Raw genomic sequence first — 22,457 nt, forward strand, 5'->3', positions numbered from 1 at the left:
GACTGGGGCGCGATCGCTGCGCGTGACCGCTGCGCGTCAGAGTCTCTACCATAAGTAGATAGTGGAGGGGGCGGGGCGAGGGGTGGTCCGCTGGGAGGCGGGATGCGGGGTGGAGCTGCAGGCTGGGACAATAACAACAACAGCAAGATGGCAGCCAAAGCGGAAGCAAGGACTACGGGGCTGGGGTGGGCAGAGTCGCCGGTCCAGTCGGCAGATGTGACCTAGTCAAAAAACAGCCAAGGCAGCAAATATGCAACCAGCGCGACGCTCTATCAATGCAAGCGCACCAAACGAGGATACAATCCTAGCGCACACAACAACAATGCTAATCACAATAGCGCTAGCGTTGGGCTGGAAACCAAGTGCAGGCAAGCGTAGGCACAAGCGTGGGCACAAGCGTAGGCACAAGCTACGATACCGCAGGAGGCTTGGTGAAGAGCGTGGTGGGAGCGGCCTCTGCAGATGGAGGCAGGACGGTGTATTGGCTTTGTCTCTATGTTGTGCTGTGATATAACTTGAATTCATGGTGTTTCGTGTCATGGGGCACATTTCCAGCAAACCACCCAGTGGTGGAAGTTTTTTTTTCTTTGTTAAATAATTTTTATAGGTTTTAGCAAATATGAATATTACATTTTGATACTTACAGTCATCTGTATTTTAGGTCAATCTTATAATGATGCAGTCAACAAGCACAATGATAGTTACTGTGTGGTTTGTAATAGCTTATAACATGAAGAACAAATAAAACTGAAAACTAGCCTGATCTGTGGGTTGGTAATCTGTTTCCAGTGCAAGTTGGTGACTAGAGCTAATAAGTGTCGTCAGCGACCAAATCTAGGTCCTGGATCGATGTGTGTATCAAGTATGTTTTAAGTCAGTGGTGGGCCAGCAATATCATTCAAAGTTGGTGTGGCTAGAGGTGTATAGTGTGGAGAGGTCTGGGTTGGGTGGTCCTGCATTGTCTGTGGTATTTTCTTTGAATTTGAGGAGTATATTTCCCAGTCAAATGAGATGGGATGTTTGCGGAGGCCACAAGCCTCTTCTCGGTGTAAGGCTGTAGATTTTGCCTCAGCCCAATGAATCACCGTGTTGTGCCACTGAGTTGTTCCCGGAAGCTTTGCTGATTTCCCTCCAATAGTGATGGTGCTTTTCGCTAGCAACCGGGCAAGGTCAAAGAAGCGGGTTGTTGCTCCTACACGTTTACGGTGCCTGTGTGACCCCAATACACAACCCTCTATTGTGCAAAGTTCCTTGTGGCCTGTAGCTGCATTGAAGACTGCAAGGCCTTGGCCTTGGCTGTGCGGCTCGGCCAGTACATGTGTATCAAGTCAGCCTGTCGGACATCCCAGCTCGAAAATCTTTTATGTAGAGCAAGACGTCATTCGCATAAAGGCACACTGCATGCAGCTTCCCTCCAATCAGAACACCCCAGTGCTGCACTGAGTTCCAAAGGTATTGCACCAGCGGTTCAGTCACCAGCACAAATAGGAGTGTGAAAGCGGACATCCCGGGAAGGATTCAGAAATCAGTCTGCCAGTTTTTAGGTCTCGGCTAAACGCGCGGAAGCGCGTCTCGCCGAGAACTATTGTTAGCGAGTGTGCTTCCCAGGAGACAGTTCCGGCCGCGCGCATCGCCTTGGAGCCGATTTGAAACGGGAACGCGCGCTGTGGCCAGGCGCTGTCTCCTGGGATGCTCAAGCACCACACACGCATGCGCATACACACACACAAGCGCCCATGCACGCACGCACATACATACATACAGAGACACCCCCCCTGACACATACACACACACGCGCACACACACAAGTGCTCCGAGGCCCCCCTTCCCTCCCCCGCCCTCACCCTCGCACACATACATACACACACGAGCATACACGCATACACACACACACAAGTGCACCAAGCCCCCCCAGCCTTTTGGAACTTACCTGGCCAATGTCGGGGACTCTGCTCTCAGCACGCGGCGCCCAACCTCCTGCTGGCGCGGCCCCGGGGCTCCACACCGCTCACAGGAGCCCCGGGCGCGAGACGCATTTGACTCCGCCTGCCTCCTCTTCCGGTCTGGACGTGGCCCCGCCCCCGTCACAGGCGACCGTGCCTGACTTCCGGGGCGGCCGCGGCGGGATTCCGGGGGCATTTAGGATGCTCCTCAGCATGTACGTAACCAAATCACGCACACTGAAACAGCATATGGAACACACAAATTGCTGATGATTCAGCTAAGAAAAAACCCCACAAAATTCTGACTCTGGTATGTGTGCTGATTCAGGGTATTGTTGCAATTCATTAGCCCATTAAAAATATTTTTCAACTAAGACTTAGAAACGATTTAAACAAGTTCCGTAAGGTTTAATCAGTTGCAGGAAGGTATTTGCAACTTGTGAATGAGCAGTTTAATATTTAGGAAAATAAAACAACAAGGCAAAGGTCATAACACCCTCAGATAGTTGATTAGTGAGTGCAGAGTTGTGAGTGCTGAGTGCAGAGTGCTGAGTGCAGAGTGCTGAGTGCAGAGTAGTGAGTGCAGAGTAGTGAGTGCAGAGTAGTGAGTGCAGAGTAGTGAGTGCAGAGTAGGGAGTGCAGGGTAGTAATGCAGAGTAGTGAGTGCTGAGTGCAGAGTAGTAATGCAGAGTAGTGAGTAGTGAGTGCTGAGTGCAGAGTAGTGAGTGCAGAGTAGTGAGTGCAGAGTAGTGAGTGCAGAGTAGTGAGTGCATAGTGAGTGCAGAGTAGTAATGCAGAGTAGTGAGTAGTGAGTGCAGAGTAGTGAGTGCAGAGTAGTGAGTGGTGAGTGCAGAGTAGTGAGGGCAGAGTAGTGAGGGCAGAGTAGTGAGGGCAGAGTAGTAATGCAGAGTAGTGAGTGCTGAGTGCAGATTAGTGAGTGCAGATTAGTGAGTGCAGAGTGCTGAGTGCAGAGTAGTGAGTGCAGAGTAGTGAGTGCAGAGTAGTGAGTGCAGAGTAGTGAGTGCAGAGTAGTAATGCAGAGTAGTGAGTGCTGAGTGCAGCGTAGTGAGTGCAGTGAGTGCAGAGTAGTGAGTGCAGAGTAGTGAGTGCAGAGTAGTGAGTGCAGAGTAGTGAGTGCAGAGTAGTGAGTGCAGAGTAGTAATGCAGAGTAGTGAGTGCTGAGTGCAGAGTAGTGAGTGCAGAGTAGTGAGTGCAGAGTAGTGAGTGCAGAGTAGTGAGTGCAGAGTAGTGAGTGCAGAGTGCTGAGTGCAGAGTGCTGAGTGCAGAGTGCTGAGTGCAGAGTGCTGAGTGCAGAGTAGTAATGCAGAGTAGTAATGCAGAGTAGTAATGCAGAGTAGTGAGTGCAGAGTAGTGAGTGCAGAGTAGTGAGTGCAGAGTAGTGAGTGCAGAGTAGTGAGTGCAGAGTAGTGAGTGCAGAGTGCAGAGTGCTGAGTGCAGAGTGCTGAGTGCAGAGTGCTGAGTGCAGAGTAGTGAGTGCAGAGTAGTGAGTGCAGAGTAGTGAGTGCAGAGTAGTGAGTGCAGAGTAGTGAGTGCAGAGTAGTGAGTGCAGAGTAGTGAGTGCAGAGTAGTGAGTGCAGAGTAGTGAGTGCAGAGTAGTGAGTGCAGAGTAGTGAGTGCAGAGTAGTAATGCAGAGTAGTGAGTGCTGAGTGCAGAGTAGTGAGTGCAGAGTAGTGAGTGCAGAGTAGTGAGTGCAGAGTAGTGAGTGCAGAGTAGTAAGTGCAGAGTAGTAAGTGCAGAGTAGTGAGTGCAGAGTAGTGAGTGCAGAGTAGTGAGTAGTGAGTGCAGAGTAGTGAGTGCAGAGTAGTGAGTGCAGAGTAGTGAGTGCAGAGTAGTGAGTGCAGAGTAGTGAGTGCAGAGTAGTGAGTGCAGAGTAGTGAGTGCAGAGTAGTGAGTAGTGAGTGCAGAGTGGTGAGTGCAGAGTGGTGAGTGCAGAGTGGTGAGTGCAGAGTGGTGAGTGCAGAGTAGTGAGTGCAGAGTAGTGAGTGCAGAGTAGTGAGCGCAGAGTAGTGAGTAGTGAGTGCAGAGTAGTGAGTAGTGAGTGCAGAGTAGTGAGTGCATAGTAGTGAGTGCAGAGTAGTGAGTGCAGAGTAGTGAGTAGTTAGTGCAGAGTAGTGAGTAGTGAGTGCAGAGTAGTGAGTGCAGAGTAGTGAGTGCAGAGTAGTGAGTGCAGAGTAGTGAGTGCAGAGTAGTGAGTGCAGAGTAGTGAGTGCAGAGTAGTGAGTGCAGAGTAGTGAGTAGTGAGTGCAGAGTAGTGAGTAGTGAGTGCAGAGTAGTGAGTGCAGAGTAGTGAGTGCAGAGTGGTGAGTGCAGAGTAGTGAGTGCAGAGTAGTGAGTGCAGAGTAGTGAGTGCAGAGTAGTGAGTGCAGAGTAGTGAGTGCAGAGTAGTGAGTGCAGAGTAGTAATGCAGAGTAGTGAGTGCTGAGTGCAGAGTAGTGAGTGCAGAGTAGTGAGTGCAGAGTAGTGAGTGCAGAGTAGTGAGTGCAGAGTAGTGAGTAGTGAGTGCAGAGTAGTGAGTAGTGAGTGCAGAGTAGTGAGTGCAGAGTAGTGAGTAGTGAGTGCAGAGTAGTGAGTAGTGAGTGCAGAGTGCAGAGTGCTGAGTGCAGAGTAGTGAGTGCAGAGTAGTGAGTAGTGAGTAGTGAGTGCTGAGTGCAGAGTAGTGAGTGCAGAGTAGTGAGTGCAGAGTAGTGAGTGCAGAGTAGTAAGTGCAGAGTAGTGAGTAGTGAGTGCAGAGTGCAGAGTAGTGAGTGCAGAGTAGTGAGTAGTGAGTAGTGAGTGCAGAGTAGTGAGTAGTGAGTAGTGAGTAGTGAGTAGTGAGTGCAGAGTAGTGAGTAGTGAGTGCAGTGTAGTGAGTGCAGAGTGCTGAGTGCAGAGTAGTGAGTGCTGAGTGCAGAGTGCTGAGTGCAGAGTAGTGAGTGCAGAGTAGTGAGTGCAGAGTAGTGAGTGCAGAGTAGTGAGTAGTGAGTGCAGAGTGCAGAGTAGTGAGTGCAGAGTAGTGAGTAGTGAGTAGTGAGTGCAGAGTAGTGAGTAGTGAGTAGTGAGTAGTGAGTAGTGAGTAGTGAGTGCAGAGTAGTGAGTAGTGAGTGCAGTGTAGTGAGTAGTGAGTGCAGTGTAGTGAGTGCAGAGTAGTGAGTGCAGAGTAGTGAGTAGTGAGTGCAGAGTAGTGAGTAGTGAGTGCAGAGAAGTGAGTAGTGAGTGTGCAGAGTAGTGAGTGCAGAGTGAGTGTGCAGAGTAGTGATTGCAGAGTGAGTGTGCAGAGCAGTGAGTGCAGAGTGAGTGTGCAGAGCAGTGAGTGCAGAGTGAGTGTGCAGAGCATTGTGTGCTGTTGAGTGCAGAGTGCTGTGTATTGGCAATGTTAATGACAATGCCATTTATTTGTGATTTAAAGAAAAAAAATGTCATGAGCAATGCCAATAGCTCTACCTTTAATGATGCCGAGACCATTGCATTGCAAATGCTTGTTAATCTTGCAGTCAGTCCAGTATATAAGAGTCTAATCAGATGGAAAATGTTGTCTCCCAATCTTATTTTATGGACTACTGCAAACATGTACTCCCAGTCTAGCATGTCAAAGGCCTTCTGCAGGTCCAGTTCAAAGCAGGCCTAATATGGCTGGTGCTCTGGGGCCTCAGCCATGATTCTGTGCAGTCTACGTATATTAAGAGACTTGGGTCTGCCGAGTATTAAACCATTTTGATCTGAATGGCTCATGGTTGGCATTACATTAAATGTTGTGTTGCTAATAACCTGCTAAGGATTATATAGTCACTACCTGGCATGGCTAGAGAACGGTATGGGCTGATCTCGAACGGATCACGCCCTGACTTCAGGAGTGAAATAAGTAAGGCTTCACACATGGACTGCGTCAGTTCCTCTGTGGTTAGGACAGCACTGTAGACCTCTACTAGTTGCAGGATCCTCTTATGTTATGTAAAATTGAATTGGTAAGCTATCCAATCCCAGTGTTTTACTGATTGGGGAGTCACAGTTACCTTTACGTACTCCTTGCTCAGTGAGAGGGGCATTTAAGGTCTCCCTATATTCAACAGGCACTATCCTAATGGTGATCGAGGGGAGGAAGTTTTCAATGTGGGGCCCTCGTAGGTAGTCCATTGTGGTTTTGGGCGTGGGGTTAGTTTCTTGTCAGCCAAGTGAGCATGCGCTCAGACTTTTCCCATTCAGGGTTTACTTTGGTGCTATATGCCTTGTAGCCTATGCATCATAAGTATCCCACTAACTGGGCATAACACTCTCCTGAAGCAGTTAATATCTTTCAAGCTTGTTGAGCCTCCATTGTGGTAGTTTCCAAGGATTGGATCAGTTCCAGGTGGATTGTGCCTCGTGCGCCTATTAGTGCATGAATTCAATGCCCTCCGGACTACCGTCTTCCAGACCTCCCATTCTACTAGGCGAGTGGAGGCTGTGTTACTATGTTTAGTAATGTAGTGGATACCGGAGTGTCTGGTGAAAGTCATCGTCTTCCAAGGCAGTTGGTTGGAGTCTCCAGGCCGGAACAGGTGATGTGTACCTCCCCCAGCCGAATTAATGGAGTAAGGGTGCATGTTCAGGGATGATTTTGCCTAGCTACTCTGCTGCAGATAGTAGTGCCTATGTAGCAGGGCAGCATAGGAATCGATCCAGGTGAGCATAGAGGTTGTGCAGGGGGAATAGAATGAGTATTCCCTGGAGTCTGGGTGTAGGGTCCTCCAGATATATAACAAGAACCAGTGCGTCAGCCATTGTTTAAAACGGTTGGTAGCATTCATCGTGAAGGTAGGGGCAATGAGGGGTGGGATCGATCTGGTGTCATGTCCAGCACACAGTTAAAGTTGTCATCAATAATCCATGGGAGGTGGGCCCAACGGACCAGGCGCACCATCAGTTCGAACAGGAATCATGGCTGGTCCATTTTCGAGGCGTAAAAGCTTTCCAATAATGCAGCAGTTCCATCTAAGATCCCTTCCACAAACACATAGCGTTCCTCCTTGTCTACTGCAACTTCCATATATTTAAACGAGACCTAATGTCTGATCCACAGAACGGCCCCCCTCGCATAGCCAGAGTAAGTTGTGCTATAACACTGGCCCCATCATCCTCTTTGTAGTTTGCGATCTTCCCCCTTGCCGGTATGGGTTTCCTGTAGGAAAGCAATATGGGCTTCCCTAAGTTTGAGTTATGTATGTGCTGCATGGCGTTTATTTGAGGAGAACTCCTGCCTCGGATGTTCCACATTCTGAAAGTGTTCCTAGCCATAGTGAATGAGAGTGTGGCCTAGTGAGTAGTGGAAGGACCTCGGCCCCCTAGTACCACACTCACCACCCAGGGTCTCTGTTGGACAGGCCTCGTGAAGGGGCCGCTCCCTCCCCGCATAATAAGGCCCGAACACCGGCTCTCCCGGTGTCACCAGAAGAACCACCCCGGCAACCCACAGAAGCAATCCGCAACCCGTCCCCAACGGGACGCCTGCTCCCGAACACCCCGACATCGGCCAGTCCGGGCCGCCATCAGCAGCATTGCCCCGGCCCAGCCGCCATCTTGGACACTGCCCCACGAGGCCGCGTGGCCTCAGCTCGACCCCAACCCTGGGCCTGGCCCGGCCCCAACATCGAGGCACCACCATCCACCCAGGAGATGAAGAGACCACTTGGCAGGTCAATGGGAGAGAGAGGTGTCGATGGCTCTCCCCCGCCAGGTGCCGATCGCCCCCGGTCTCCCTGGGCGCTGGCTCCACCCCCCTGCTGGGTGTCTGGACTCACTCATCCCGGACCTCCCGACCTCCAAGCGCGAGGGTCCGGACATCAAAGGGGGCCAGACCTATAACCGGGGCAGCTCCAGAGCAGGAAGGCAGTTGTATCCTGGAGTCGAGAGACACCTTGAAGAACTCATCCTTGACGGACTGCTGGCACTGCCACAGCCCTGCCTTGTGAATCATCGTTCCTGCCTGCTGGCGCTGCCGCGGCCCTCTGCAACCTACACCTTCGTCGGGACCTGCTGGCGCTGCCGCGGCCCATCCTTGTGAACCATCGCTCCTGCCTGCTGGCGCTGCCGCGGCCCTCTGCAACCTACACCTTCGTTGGGACCTGCTGGCGCTGCCGCGGCCCATCCTTGTGAACCATCGCTCCTGCCTGCTGGCGCTGCCGCGGCCCTCTGCAACCTACACCGTCGTCGGGACCTGCTGGCGCTGCCGCGGCCCATCCTTGTGTGAACCATCACCTTGCCTGCTGGCGCTGCCGCGGCCCTTCTCCAACAAGACTTATCATCCTAGCCTGCCGGCGCTGCCGCGGCCCGACCTACCAGAACTCCGAGCTCGAGGATTGTGAGCTACCCATCTTGCCACCCCCCGGTACCAGACCGGTACCAAGACTGTCCCGCTACCCTTTCCCCTTCAGAGACTAGAATTGAGAGGACCCTCGTGTCCCTACCTCACTGTATCGCTGATAACCTTGCTTCAAGAATCGTATATAAAGAGTGTTGACCTCATCCTTGTGTGGTATCCATCTGTGGGGGGGAAGTTACTCGTCTGTACGATCGCTGGAGACGGCCCTCACCGGAGGCCTCTCCCCCTGTCCCCGGCCGACCCTCCGGGTCCCCGTCTAACAGTCTCCCCATCCCAATAACTGAAGATCAGGCTTTACTATGACCAAAACTTCTCAACTCCTCTCCCAAAGTCGACAGTACTGCATCCAGCTGTCCAAACAACAAACCTGTGATGTATCCTCCATAACATGTGACGCTGCTAGTCCTAAGAAGCTCACAAGTGAGAGGGTTAGCTATCAACGCGGTCTCTATGGTATTGGCCATTGCAACTCAGTCGGCTCATCAGTAGGAGATATGACAGTCTCCACAGGATTTGCTGTATTTTATGTTTTTATATAAGTTCTATGAAACCCCTTGAAGGTATTTTTTGGTTCCTATTTTAAAAAGAATTAATTTTATTCAGGCCTGTCCTGCATTAATGTAGCTGCAATTGTGGAAAGAGGACTGTTTTAATTTTATAGTGGGTTTTTTAAAAGCTACTGTGAAATCCAGGGCCTGTATGGATGTTTAAACAATGGATGATCTATGTAGGATCTATCAGGTCTAGCGTGAGCCATTAAGAAAATAAAATAGGAAGTTATGTTTTCCGGGCACATTGCACTTTAAAGGTTCTGATCAATTGGGGAGGTTGGATATTGGGTTTTATCCATAAATTGTGTATATGGTCAAATTTTTTAAATCATGTTTTAACGTATTAATGTTTTTATGTACTTCTAACCGTTGTAACTTTTATGGTTTTCCGACGTGAAACCGAATAAAGTTTATTTGAATTTGAATTTGAAAATTTATGTACTGTAACTAAGAAGGAGGAGATTGCGGGTGGCTGAAAGCCAGTGAAGTAATTACTCCTCGACTGGCAGTGTGAGTATGTGGTTGTATCTCATTGTAGCGTGCCGCTTCAGGGGCCATGTCCATAGGGTGGCAGGCTCCCTTACAGCACTTAGATTAAGTCTTCAGAGGTTTGAGATGTTAACGTCAATGGGATCATGGATGCCATGCTTGATTGGGACACCCCCGATTCTTTGACTGAATAGGAACTGCCAGAATTGTCCTAGTCATCTCCGGTCTCTGAATTTCTAAGTGGTGATGCAGTGGGCAGTGTCGACAGTCTCTCCCAGTGCAATTGCGCTGGTGAGCCCAATCCTTGTCCAGTCTACGCAGCCTCACGCCATGCTTCGCACCCACCCCAGCCAGACTTACAAGTGGACCACCAGGGCCCCTCCCTGCCCACCACTGGCATGGCACTCAGCCGCTGTTCTATCCAATGCCAAATCTCTGCAGGTTCTGTGAAAAAGTAAGATTGTTGATCCATGATCACTTTCAAATTTGCCAGGAGTAGGACTGAGTATTTTAAACTCATGTCTCTCAGCCGTGGTTTAGCACCTAGGAATGGGGCTCACTATTGTTGAACTTCCGTAGTCTAGTCAAGAAATATCATCACATGCACATTTTCAAAAGTGATGCTGCTGTCTGCCTTCCAACAAAGAGTGCATCTTTATCTCTGGAATTTAGAATTTTGGCTATGGCTGGCCTGGGGTGCCCGTGCGGAGGTCTGCAGGTGGGCATCCATTCCTCCCGTTCCACGATGAAGCAAGAGGAGAGGCCAGCGGATGCTGCATGTGTCAAGAGCCATTTTTCTATGAAAGAAATGAGACTCACACCCTCTCAGAGTCCTACAATGCGGACATTATTGTGTCTTGATCACCATTTTGTATCCTTAAATCTACTCTCCAGAAAATGGATCTTGTCCATCAGATTAGGGAGTTGCGGCTGTGGCCCGTGGTGCTGGGTTGAAGGTCTTGTATGACCGACTTTGCTGTTTTCACTCAGTCTGAGAGTTTTCTATATTCATCATTCAGGGGCTCCAGTCCGAACACAACAGCGTCCACTTTAGTGGCCAGTTCCATTTTAGTGCTGACAAAGGCATAGATAATCTGGTTGAGCTGCTCAGATGAGTGGGGCACTGGGAGGTTTTCAGGGGCCATCCCCTTTTCATTGTGGGTCACTGAGGGGGGGTCAGCCAGATCAGTTTCTCCCCATTAATGGGACATCACTGCTCCCCCACAGGGCATGTCAAATAAGCTATCAAGGTAAGTACAGCTTGTGGGGGTGGGGGGGCAAGGACCCGCAGTACCCCTAGGCCGAGCACATGTCCTGTTTGCCCAGGGAGGCACGAGTAATTCCTCCCTCCTAACACTCCCTCCAGGCGCTAATCCTCATCTCTCCAAGTTGAGGCCCCATCACAGAGTGAGGTATAGGTCTTTTCCACCCAGGCAGCCAAAGGGCCTGACCTTTCTTTTCGTTTCTGCAGATAATTCTTCCGGATCTTCATAGATGGGGTTGGCAAGGCCTTCCCTCCCTCACCTTCACGAGTACAAGCATCTGTCATCTTGTGTTCCATTAAGACACATGATCTTTCTGGTGCCCTGCGCCTTGACCGCCATGTGCCTTTGAGGCATCCTTCAGTTTGGTCCCAGCCCCCAAGTGTGCTGCACTCACTGATGATGTTGGATCAAAGCCCGACCAGAAGCTCCACTAATATGCGGCCACCATTTTGCAGCGCTTGGCCATGCCCCTGTGATGGAAGAGTATGTTGAGTGGGTCATGCAGCATGGGTTAGGCGAGACTGCATCGTTGGTTTGCTTTGTTTTGCTACTGTTGTGTCCCTGACTCCTTTCCATCTGGTCCTGATTGTGGAGGAGTGACACAGGGGGCCCACAGGGGCCCACGGAGGACGGGTGCAGTGAGAAAACAGACGCGTGCTCCGTACAACTCTATGGGAAAGTCACGTTTGCAAATTTAAAGTTTAAGGACACTTCTACGAGGACTTCGAGCAAACCCTTTGGAACATAGGAGGTTCTAAGGTCATCCCACCAGTGAGTACCGAGGTACCTGTGTTACCTATCCCAAAGGAGCCAGGTGCATAGGGGGCAAGTGGTGTCGGAAACCTTTGTCGTTTTCATTGGAGACCTGCAACGAAGTACTGCTGCCAGGAAGGCGAAGAGTGTCCTGTGGAATCCAAGCCTGGATTCGAGGTGAGAGGAACCTGAAAGCAGAGGGGGCAGATTCTGGGTCACTTCAGGTGACCAGGGGGCTCGGTAGTCAAATGCCCACTGATGTTGGGTGCTTCAGGTGCAAAGAACGGTTGCTTGACTCTGCAGCCACGGAGACCAGGAGATATCGAGGATGACCAGGATCCGAAGGTGAGCTGTCCAGTGAAGTATGTCGAGGGCAGAGGGGTCGCTGTCCGGCTGCACCACCAACAATCCTTGGCAAATGCAACCCATGCAGTCAGAGGAAACAGGTAATGAAGTGGACCAGCAAGGTCCAGGGGAATCTCCAAGCAATAGAGAGTCAGGGCACGTCTGGAGCAACTAGGTAAGGCCAAGAACAAACAAGGTGACTCTCGCCAGGACCCACAGGCCAACGGACCAGGGATCGTGAGGAGACCTCAAGCAAGTTTACAGGACACTCGGAGAGTGGATGCAGGAAATCCTCTTTGCAAATACTGCTCAGGGTCAGGACTACACGGAGTCCACAGCACAGGATCAGGAATCGTCACTAAGAATATGCAAGTGCAAATATACGCGGTGCACAGGGGTTCGGGTTGCACGGTCCCCACGAGGGATACTTGTCTCAGAATCGCAGAGAGGGCAGATCGACATCCGTTACCTTCGGGAATCCACCTCCTGTGTTGATGAAATCTTTGTAGTCCTCAGGAGCTCAGGAGAAGCAGGAAAAAGGTGCCTGCTTTTGCAGGGGAGTAACGCCTTTACTCCAAGGGAGATTCTTCAGTCGTCCAGCGTTGTGTAGGCAGTCAAAGTACTTGTTTTTCTTAGCAGAATCTTGTCCAGGTAAACTCTTAAGTCCTGTAGTCAGGTAACCCACTTTATACCCATGGGAAGGGGTTGGAAAGAATCTGTGGATCCTCCTAGAGGAGGGGCAGGACAGAGGGGTGGCTACACCCATATCCTTTGTCCAGTTTTGCCCCAGAGCAGCAGCCAATGGCTCCCAGAACTGGTTTAGCTGGAATTTACACAGGGACACCAAAGGTGCCCCCAGTGCAGAATTTTTGGCACTCAGAGAGTGCACCCACCCAGCCCTAATACACTGCATCCTGTCTGGGAGGTGGTTACACCTCCCTGTGACAGGATGCCTATTGTCATGCCTTCCTCTGCTCGTGCTTGGCTAAGCAGCAGGAGGGCAGACCCGTGTCTGTGGCTGGCAGCATCCATTTTGTGCTGCCCAGGTCGAGAAAGCTGGTACTGTGTAGACTGGTGACCCACAGTAGTGGTTCTAGAAGGGTGGAATCGTACCTCCCACACCAGTTACTGGTGTGGAGGTATGATTCCAAAGTGTTTTTGACACCAAACACAACATGTTTCGAAGCAGCTGTTTTAAAGTTTGCTTTTACCGCGAGGTTATAATGCACTTAAACATATATGTCTGGCTGCGTCACAGACAACCCCGGAGAATGATCTCCGAAGGCTGCAGAGGGGCTCTCCTCATGCAGAGGCACCCTCTCACGTAAAATCCAGCACCCTGCCTTCAGGATTGATAAGGCCTGCCAGAGGGGTGACTGACAGGTATTTAAGTGTAGTGATTTAGATAGATATAGTGAACCTATAACTCAGTAAGTTGTGCAAGCACCATCTTACACAGTCTGCAGTAGCAGGCCTGTCATGTTAATTTGGATGGCCTCTCAGGGATGGCATAATACATGCTGCAGCCCATGGGAGTTCCCTGGGGTACATATGCCCTGGGTACATGGTGTACCATATACTAGAGACTGATAAGGGTACCCCAGTATCCAATCTAAAGTGTACCTAAAGTACATACATTGCAATTTAAGGGAGAAAGCAGATAGACTGTGGTCTTGGACAGCAGGATCCCAGTCAGACTAGTCAAAAACCAGCAAAACACCAGGACAAAAGTGGGGGTAACCATGTAGTCAGATTCTACCTTCCTACGCTGAGTTTCAAAAAGAGAAGGGAAATCCAGAGAGAAAACGACTCTCTTTAAAGGATTTCCCTTCTCCTACAACGCTCACCTGGCATGAAGTCATGCCGTAACTTCTCCACTAGTGAGAAGTGAGCAGTGTGAGCAGGCACACATCGATGTGCCTGCGGTCACTGCAGTCCAGAAACAAATGGACCGCCTGTGCCGGAGCACAAAACAGGGCCCGATAGAGACCTGTTTTGAGGCCCCCTTAAAAAAACTGCTGGTGCTCAGACTCGGTGAGACCTGGCCCACTTAAAGCCCTGCCTAGCGCTCTGCTGACTATGCTGTTGTTACTCGAGAACCTACGTTTGTGAACAGGACACTCCACTGTAGGAAGAACAGGAGCTGCAGAGGAGGAGCAAATATAATCCGCAAGAAAAGTGGAGGCTTTAGGTTTTAGCAAGGCATGTGGGTTATTGTTTGTGTATGTGGGCGTTTGCACGTGTGCACATGCATATTTGTGCTTGATCATATGTGTAAACGTGTCTATTACTATAAACTTTCGTTTTTATGTGCATATTTGTACATACGTGCGTTATTGATTTCTTGATAAATGCGCCTCTTCAGTTAACGGGGTACCTTGATCTGCAGACATATCTGTCCATGTTAGTTTCATTGTTGCCTCTGTAGTTGTGGATAGTCACTTCTTCTCTCATTCACTTTGCACAGTTTGGTCAGGGTGCTTACTTCCCACATGCTCTACAGTTCACCAATCTGCCCTAGGCAGTGAGACCAATATAAGACCAATATAAAATATTATTTTAAATTCATATACATTCATGGTATATTAAATTTCACTGATCAAAGTTGCTCAGATCCCTATTTTATTTTCCAGGGACCAGTTACATTCCAGGACGTTGCTGCCTATTTCTCTGACGAGGAGTGGAAGCTTTTACACGAATGGCAGAACGAGCTTTACAAGATTGTCATGAAGGAAATCCGGCAGGCCTTATCCTCATTGGGTAAAGATACAGTCTCTGCTTCTATAAGTGGTTGTTTTCAGTCTAAAACCATTCCTCATTTCTCATAGAGTGCACATTGCATGAAATGTAAATAAAAAATTAGGTTGAGTTTGATTGATTTCTGGGCAGCCACACGTCATGTAACTGATTGATATGCACTAGGGCCAAAAGGCTGGGGGTGTCCTGTTGCAAGAGTCCTGCCTCTGTGCCGGTACGCAGTGCTGCTCAATGCACCTTGTAGGTCTCAATGTGTTTAACTGTAATAGAAATGTACAGTAATCAATTTTCTCACCTCTTTCTTATTCCTGCATGCTTACATTCGTGTGGTATTCTGCATCAGTTCATGGAAACCACATATTACCACCATGACATGGTTGAGTGTAACCACAGCTAAAAAAATTCACCTGGATTCTAAATCTGGTGGTCATAGTGGACTTGCGAAAAATGTTGTTCTGCACTGAGGTATAATCCTGGTATTTACTGTACTGCGCTGAACAGGTTCTTTGTATCTCAGTTGAAAAGTTACAAATGGTTTCTGTTGAATTGTGATGGGGCCTATGGGGTTTTGGACTTTAGACAATATGTGCATATTGGAAAGTACAAGACTAGAAATTGAAACATCAGTAAAAACGTGTAGACACCATTAGCCACCAATAACCAGTTCCGATATACATCAGTTGTTAACTGGAGTGTTCTCCGTTACTGTTAAGTATGTGTCCAGAAACCCAAATCCCAGCAACTTTATATAGTAGAAAACATTTCCACCAGAATTAAGTGATCCTAGAAACTCAAGGTGCCTCATGTCAGTTTATGGCTAGTGTGGATGGTTCAGGGGCATGAGGTGTGGGCATTTAAATGACATGAACTTTGGCTTATAGGAATCCTTTACTTGACTCTTTGGTACTCTTCAGTAGGCTGACTGAACGTGCTGGATGCTGAAATCCTCCACAGCGTGGCTCACATAGACGAGACAGTATTGTAGACTCCATGTATGTTCAACTGCCATCTTGTCAGAAGAAACCTCAGACAAAAATACCAATGATCTTCCATTCTGAAATTTGTTATAAGGGGAAACAATCCTAGGAGTAGTCCACATATTAGAAATTCTTCGAATCAGTTTTTGGGATCAGAGCAGAATTGCAAAAGATTTTATCAACAAAACCCAGTTTCGATGTATAGAAAATTGACTTATGGACCGCCTGGGACATCATTAGATTCAATACATATTGGGATCTCCAAAGAGACATTGGACATTAGTTTATCGAATTTTAATAATTCATTCTCATTTTGAGAGCCACACGGAAGCTTTTTGGGAACGATCTTTGTTTGATCACTATCTATAGCCACCTTGAGATGCTTTATGCAATTCCTCGTGCCCTTTTTAGAATCCAACTTCTGCGCTAAATACCTTCCCCTCCCTCAACTCTTAATATACAAATGACCAACTCCAAATTTGCTAGTCTCTATAACCAAGGAAGGAGGTTACTGTACTACCACAATGTGAGGGCGCACTGAAGAATTACAAGTTGTTGGAATATAACTAGAATCAATCCTGTTTGGAATGTTAGTTCACAGATCTGTGCATTGTGAAGGTATGGACTTGCTGATATCTAAAGAACCAGTTTAAATATTTGTAATGGGTTTAAAGTGAAATCCCAGAACAGGAACAATGTGTCTCTGGTGGCATGGCATCATCTGCAGATCTTACTAAAGAACTGAGTACGTGTACCCAATAAATACATCTGGAATCCAAGGAGCTGTGGTCTGTTATGGTCTACTAACCCCAATTTGTGCTTCAAGTTCACTATGCATGCATTGGGTAATATCTGTCTATAAAATAACACGTTGTAAATTAACTCTTAATTTCTCTTTACTTTGCAACAGGCACTGTTATCGCCACTTCTGTCTTTTCCTTAAAACATAAAGACGACGATGACATGTGTCCAACAGACATTCCGGAATCTGAGAAAATATCCAGTAGTAAAAGGGTTAAGAGTGTCAAACGTGAGTAAGAAGTGCTCCTCTGGCTGCGACTTCAAGTCTCCACAGGACCTACTCCACTTCATGTTGTTTACAAATATTATGAAATGCCCAGGACTATTCATTTGAAATCTCTTTTAAAAAAGCTAAATTTTGCACAAGTACTTCCCGCTTTGTTTTATCTGCAATTGCTTAAATCTGACTGTATCCCGTTTGTGGCCGGCTTCCTGAAATGTGCAATGAACTACAGAAAATGTTTGGATTTTTAAAATTACTGTGTCTTAGAGATCTTTTTTAATGGTCATTTTAGCCCCCCCTTCTTGTATCAACGCCGCTTTTAAATTGTTTTTATCATAGTGAAACACTGTTATCAATTTATTGCTTTTAAGACATCGAACGTGTTGTATTTTAAAATGTTACTTTTATGGTTTCTATGAAAGAATGCCGAATAAAGTATTTTGATGATGATGATGAGTAAGAAGTGCTAAAATTGAGGGTGATGCGGTCAGTTTTGTGTACCTTATAATCATGTATGCATTTATTTAAACACCTTGATTTCATTCCTCTGAAATAGATCCCATAGCATCTTTCTCCCAACTTCTGATCAGTTTACAAAATCACCCTTCACAATCTTCGGAATAAAATTCAGATTACCCAGCAGTGGAGTAGAAGGGGAGGGGAAGTGATTTCTCGTTAATGTGTCCCATGTCTTAAATGTCAGTTTTATAATGTAAAAGTTGAAGCAGACTGGAAGTATTACACGCCTAAGTAGCCAAGGTATGGCCTAATGAGCTCCACCCATCACCGCCGCATCCACATGGATCCAGTGGTGCTCAGTTTCGTATAATAAGTATTCAAAAGTGATTCTGATTTGGGATGCCTGATAGTATATCTTTATATCATGGAGATCACCTAGGCAGGCTTGTAGGTCCTCTTTAGTGATCGGTGACCATTTTGATGCTTTTATAAGCTACTGTGCTGTGCTTAATGGGGCTTGTAATTTCTATTGTGTCCTGTGTGCCCCATATCAGGTCAGTCCTGTAGTAGGATCTATGTGCGTGTGAGAAAAAGACGAACTCTTGCTTCTCGGGATCATTACTTCTCCATAAATTTGTAAGGTCGAAGTCCTCATCCCCTGTAACAACTCCTTCAGCATTGCCACCTGTAAATACCTATCCTGCGGATGCCTACTTAGAAGTGTGTTAGGTGCTAGATTGAGGTCACTGGCCTAGATCAAGCTTGCCACATTTCATTTCCTATATTTGTAGGATACAAAGTAGGTATTTGGTATTCCCTGGAAAGTACACATTAAGGCAAGAAAATAGAAAAGAAATCATTTAGTGACAGTAACCAATATAGTCTGACGTTCACCTTCAACTCCCCACCCATGCACTTCCCCTACCCTTCTCCCCACTCCAACCCATTCCTTAACTGTCTCCAATCTTTGTAGGGCAGAAATTTGATGCATCCCTGACGTGCATTTTTTGTGTTCTACCTATTTTCACTCCATTCCACTAACTTTTGCAGAGGTTTGGCCTTGAAGTTCTACTACCGAAGTTTAAGAGTCATGTTTTACCTTCACAGTGACAGTACTTGGCCTATTGCGAGGGGGATTGTGCAGTGCGTAGCTGCTGAATGGCTTCATGTCATGTTGACACCTTTCAAACAACAGTGGTCCCATGCATTCAAAAATAAAGAAACGAGTAATAAATATAGAGAGAATCCGTTCTATATTCTGAAGGACATGTCCAGCCGGACAGAGGTCTATAATTTTACTGAGTATACACTTCAATTCCTTGGCACTGACCGAACAGGGCTAAATGATGACATACCCTGGTCCTCGTTCTGATATCATCAGACTAACACTCTTTCTGACTACGATATGTGTGATCATGAATATCTTTACAAAACCCTGCCTAGCAGATAGATCTAGCCAATATCCTTCAATCAACCAGGATTAAGATTAAATATAAGTTTTTGGGCTCTGTCCAGTGACATAGATAACACACTATTACTTATTTAGGCTTTGATCTAAGCCTTTACCGCTAAGGCCAGATCGGCAATTCCGCCGAATTTCTATCGAGTTTATTTGTTTAAACCTCACCATGACAACACAGAGTAAGCGCGTCATTGGCTAATCCCCTCGTGAGCTCAGCCATTCACAGCGTCTAAGACACGACAGACGCGTGACGCGCAGTTTTGGCGCGTCACGTGACTGCCTCGCCCAATTGGATAGAGGATGATAAAAATACGGAACAACAAACCGCCGGTACCTCCCCAGACGGCACAGATGCCGCGTAGGAGTACCGACGGATAGGTGAGTTCTCTCCTCATTTGGGTTCCCCCTCTTTCAAAGCTATGCGGTTGCAGCGCGCAACCCTTCCTAAAGCGCACACCACTTAGTTTTGCGTGCGGATGTTATTTCACCGCTAGACCTGCAGGCATGTTGTGCGCAATTACTTTAACAAAAACAGGCTTTAATTTGGGGCATTTTAGAGCATTCAGTTCGGTATTTTTCTTTTTTTGTTTTTTTTTTTTGTTTTTTTTTTTGGTGTAAAACTTTTATTGATATTCATCATCCACGTTACAACAGTACAATTACATAGTAATCATGACAGGAGATAAGAACAGAATGTCACGTACTTCTACACAGCTATTCAGCCGACAACCCTCCGGTCCGGCAGCACAGGATGAGGATGATATGGCAGACCATCAGGACGTAAATATCGGAGTCATGAAGTTTTACTTTTAAGGTTCATTTTTGTTTTGTTCCATTTATGAAAAATCAAAACCAAACCAAACATAGTGGCTCAATAGTAGTGTATAGACATGAAGCAATATAGAACATAAGATGCTAGTAGAACACGCCGACCCCCAACCCCAGGCCTACCCCCTTAACCCCCCCGCATAGCGTGAGCTGAATTTCCAACTATAAGAGTACATTTCTAGTCCTACCCCACAGTGACCCATAGGTTAAGCGATCATTCCCTCCTCATCTTCTGAATTCTCATCTTCATCCTCCTGCAGCGGGTCACACAGGTCCCCTCTGTACCTATTCCAAGCCTCCCACACCTTGTTCCATTTCTTTGGGTTCGCTCTGAGTTTGTAGACAGTTCTTTCAGTTATCATCAATTTGTCCATGTTTTCACACCACAGCGCCAAAGTAGGTAGCTCCGCTACCCCCCATCTCTGCGCCACATCACGCTTCGCCACCATTGTTCCAATTGTAACCCATTGCTGTTGTCTGAGGTTAAGATCAGTGCCCTCCCATATATTCAGGAGACAAAGGCGCGGTTCGGGTGTGAGGGAGGTATCAAGGGCCTGTGAGATCGTGCGCATGACCTGCTGCCAGTATCTGGCAATGAGAGGGCAGTCCCATAGTGTGTGCAATAATGTGCCATCCTCCCCACATTCCCTAAGACAACGAGGGGAGTCAGCCCTGTGCATTTTGTGTAGGGTGGTCCTCGTATAGTACGTTCTGTGTAGTATTTTTAACTGTATGAGCCTGAACCTGGCCGAAACCCCAGCCTCTCTCGGGGACGCCATCGCAGCATTCCAATCCGTCTCATCCATAGCACCCAACTCATCCTCCCACTTTTCTCGCAATTTCTGTAGAGGGTCTCGGAGATTATTTAGCAATTTACGATATGTGAGCGAGGTGGCCCTTGTTTGCATGAAGTCCGTGAGGAGCCGGTCTTCTAGGGGGGAGGATTCCGGGACTGTAGTTCCCGGTTCCAACACCGCCAGGAGAGCGTGTCTGATTTGGATATATCTGTATGTTTCTGTGGGGCCCAGGGCATAATGTTGTCGAAGTTGCTCGAATGGAACCACCCCTGCGGACGTCCAGAGATCTCCCACCGTAGAGATGCCTATATTGTCCCACTGGGTGAACCCTTTACTGGACCTTAGGCAGCCCAGTTTTTTGGTATCCCAAAGCGGGGTAAGCTTCGTGACGATTCCCTTCCACTGTAGCTTGGTGAGTGCCCTGTACCATAGGGTAACTGTGTGTTTAGTGGGGCCAATCAGGGCCTTAAGGAGACTTGGGTTATAGAGGGGGGCCAGGAGAGTTTGTGTTCCCAGTTGGGCCCTGTCCGCCATGTAAGCCGGGTCAGTGTGTGATGCATGGATCCACTGGTTGAGTACCTTGAGTTGGGATGCCCAGTAATAAAGCTGCACATTCGGTAGCGCAATTCCACCATCGTACCAGCCGCGGTTAAGTTTGTGGTGAGCTATTCTCGGGGGACGTTCACCCCAAAGCAGAGTGGTGACAACTGCGGTGATTTTCTGCAGGTAGGAGGGCGGGATCACAGCTGGCGCATTTTCAAAGATGTATAGGAGGCGCGGGAGCGCCATCATTTTAAACAGTGCAGCGCGGCCTAAGAGTGTGAGTGGCAGGGACGACCAGTGTCTCACGTCTGCCTTCAGACGGAGGAGGGGGGGCGCCAGGTTCCGGTCGGTAAAGACGGCCGTATCGCTAGTGACATGGATGCCCAAATATTTGAAGGAGACATCGGTCACCACCAACGGACAGTGTTCAGGGAGGACCGGCCGAGGGCCCTTCAAGACATAAAGGACCGATTTCGTCCAGTTGATTGTGTAGCCAGAGGCCGCACCGTGTTTGTCGCAGAGTGCCAATAAAATCGGAACACTCAGTTCGGGGGCTGACACGTACACCAACATATCATCCGCATACAATGATATTCTATCTTCCCAGGTCTCCGTCCATCTGATGCCCTTCAACAGTGGTGTTGTTCTGAGAACGATCGCAAGGGGTTCAAGGACCAATGCGAACAGCAACGGGGATAAAGGGCAGCCCTGGCGAGTCCCACGCGCTAAAGAGATCGCTCGGGAGATATGGCCATTGGCCGCCACATGGGCTATTGGGCCTGTGTAGAGTAATCGGATCCATGATAGAAACTTCGGTCCGAAGCCCATCCGGTGCAGAACCGCGAACAGGTACTGCCACTCTACCATATCGAAGGCCATCCTGGCGTCCAGGGACAAGATGGCCGCCGGTTCTGTCAGGGAGTGTGCTCGTGCCAACGCGCCGTGCACTCTACGGAGATTCAATGCCGTACTCCTGTGCGGCATAAAGCCGGACTGGTCTGGGTGGATCAGCTGGGATAGGTGTGGGGTCAATCTATTAGCAATCACCTTCGCCAGGATCTTCGCTTCTGCATTGATGAGCGAGATCGGGCGGTAGGATGTACAATACTCTGGAGGCTTATCGGGTTTTGGGATAGCTACTATCGTTGCCAAGCGCTGGTCCAAGGGTAGCGTTCCGGTCTCACGGCAGTTCTCGAACATGGCCAACAATGGTGGGCCTAGTGTGTCCGACATCGTTTGGAACCATTCGATTGGTATCCCATTGGGGCCCAGCGCTCTGCCCGTGTGCAGTGCGCCTATCGCCGTACGGAGTTCCTCTACCGTGAGATCCGCTTCTAACTCAGTTTGCGCCTCCGGCGTTAACACCTCCACTTCTACTTCTTGAAGTGCCAGTTCCGCCGTGACCACCACCTCTGGCAGTTCGGTATTTTTCAACTTCCGTTGACATATGCTCTTTGAAATTAAGTAACAACTATCTCAGACTACGGGCTCATCAGAACGGTATTTACATACCCATGGGCACACTTTCTCTACAGCGTTATGACAACAGCTGGTTTATAATTACGAACCCATTGTTTGGAGCGGATATAACATCATGCATACCGCCCCGCTCGCCATGCTAGAATTTGTGCATGCCTTATCTACACACTTAGGACAGTACTCTATAGCTATAACAGACCTTGTGTTGGCACTTTCGGTGGGTGATTCAAGAGTTTGGATTTATTCACCTTTACAGAGCGGTGCTTCACCAATGTCCTGAGCCGCAGCCAGGTGGGGTGAGGTCTCTACTTCTCACAAACCAGGTAAGAAGTAGTTTGTGAAACTTGAAAAAGTTTCAATTTCTATGATAAACGCTATACACTAGTACAAACAGTGTGGTCGGTCGTATTCTTTTGATATGGACCTCAC

At 48.3% G+C, this 22,457-nt stretch overlaps 1 protein-coding gene across 1 annotated transcript in view; it reads left to right on the forward strand.

Moving 5' to 3' along the window:
• LOC147727723 (uncharacterized) overlaps nucleotides 1-22,457 on the forward strand; it is a 170,769-nt gene that overhangs the window by 62,973 nt on the left and 85,339 nt on the right. Inside the window, exons 2-3 of the mRNA XM_086961720.1 lie at nucleotides 14,336-14,462; nucleotides 16,347-16,466. Coding sequence (XP_086817846.1) covers nucleotides 14,336-14,462; nucleotides 16,347-16,466 — 247 coding nt within the window. The remainder of the gene's footprint in view (nucleotides 1-14,335; nucleotides 14,463-16,346; nucleotides 16,467-22,457) is intronic.

This window comes from Lissotriton vulgaris, chromosome 3_1 (genome assembly GCF_964263255.1).
Source record: "Lissotriton vulgaris chromosome 3_1, aLisVul1.2, whole genome shotgun sequence".
NCBI classification, from domain to species: domain Eukaryota; kingdom Metazoa; phylum Chordata; class Amphibia; order Caudata; family Salamandridae; genus Lissotriton; species Lissotriton vulgaris.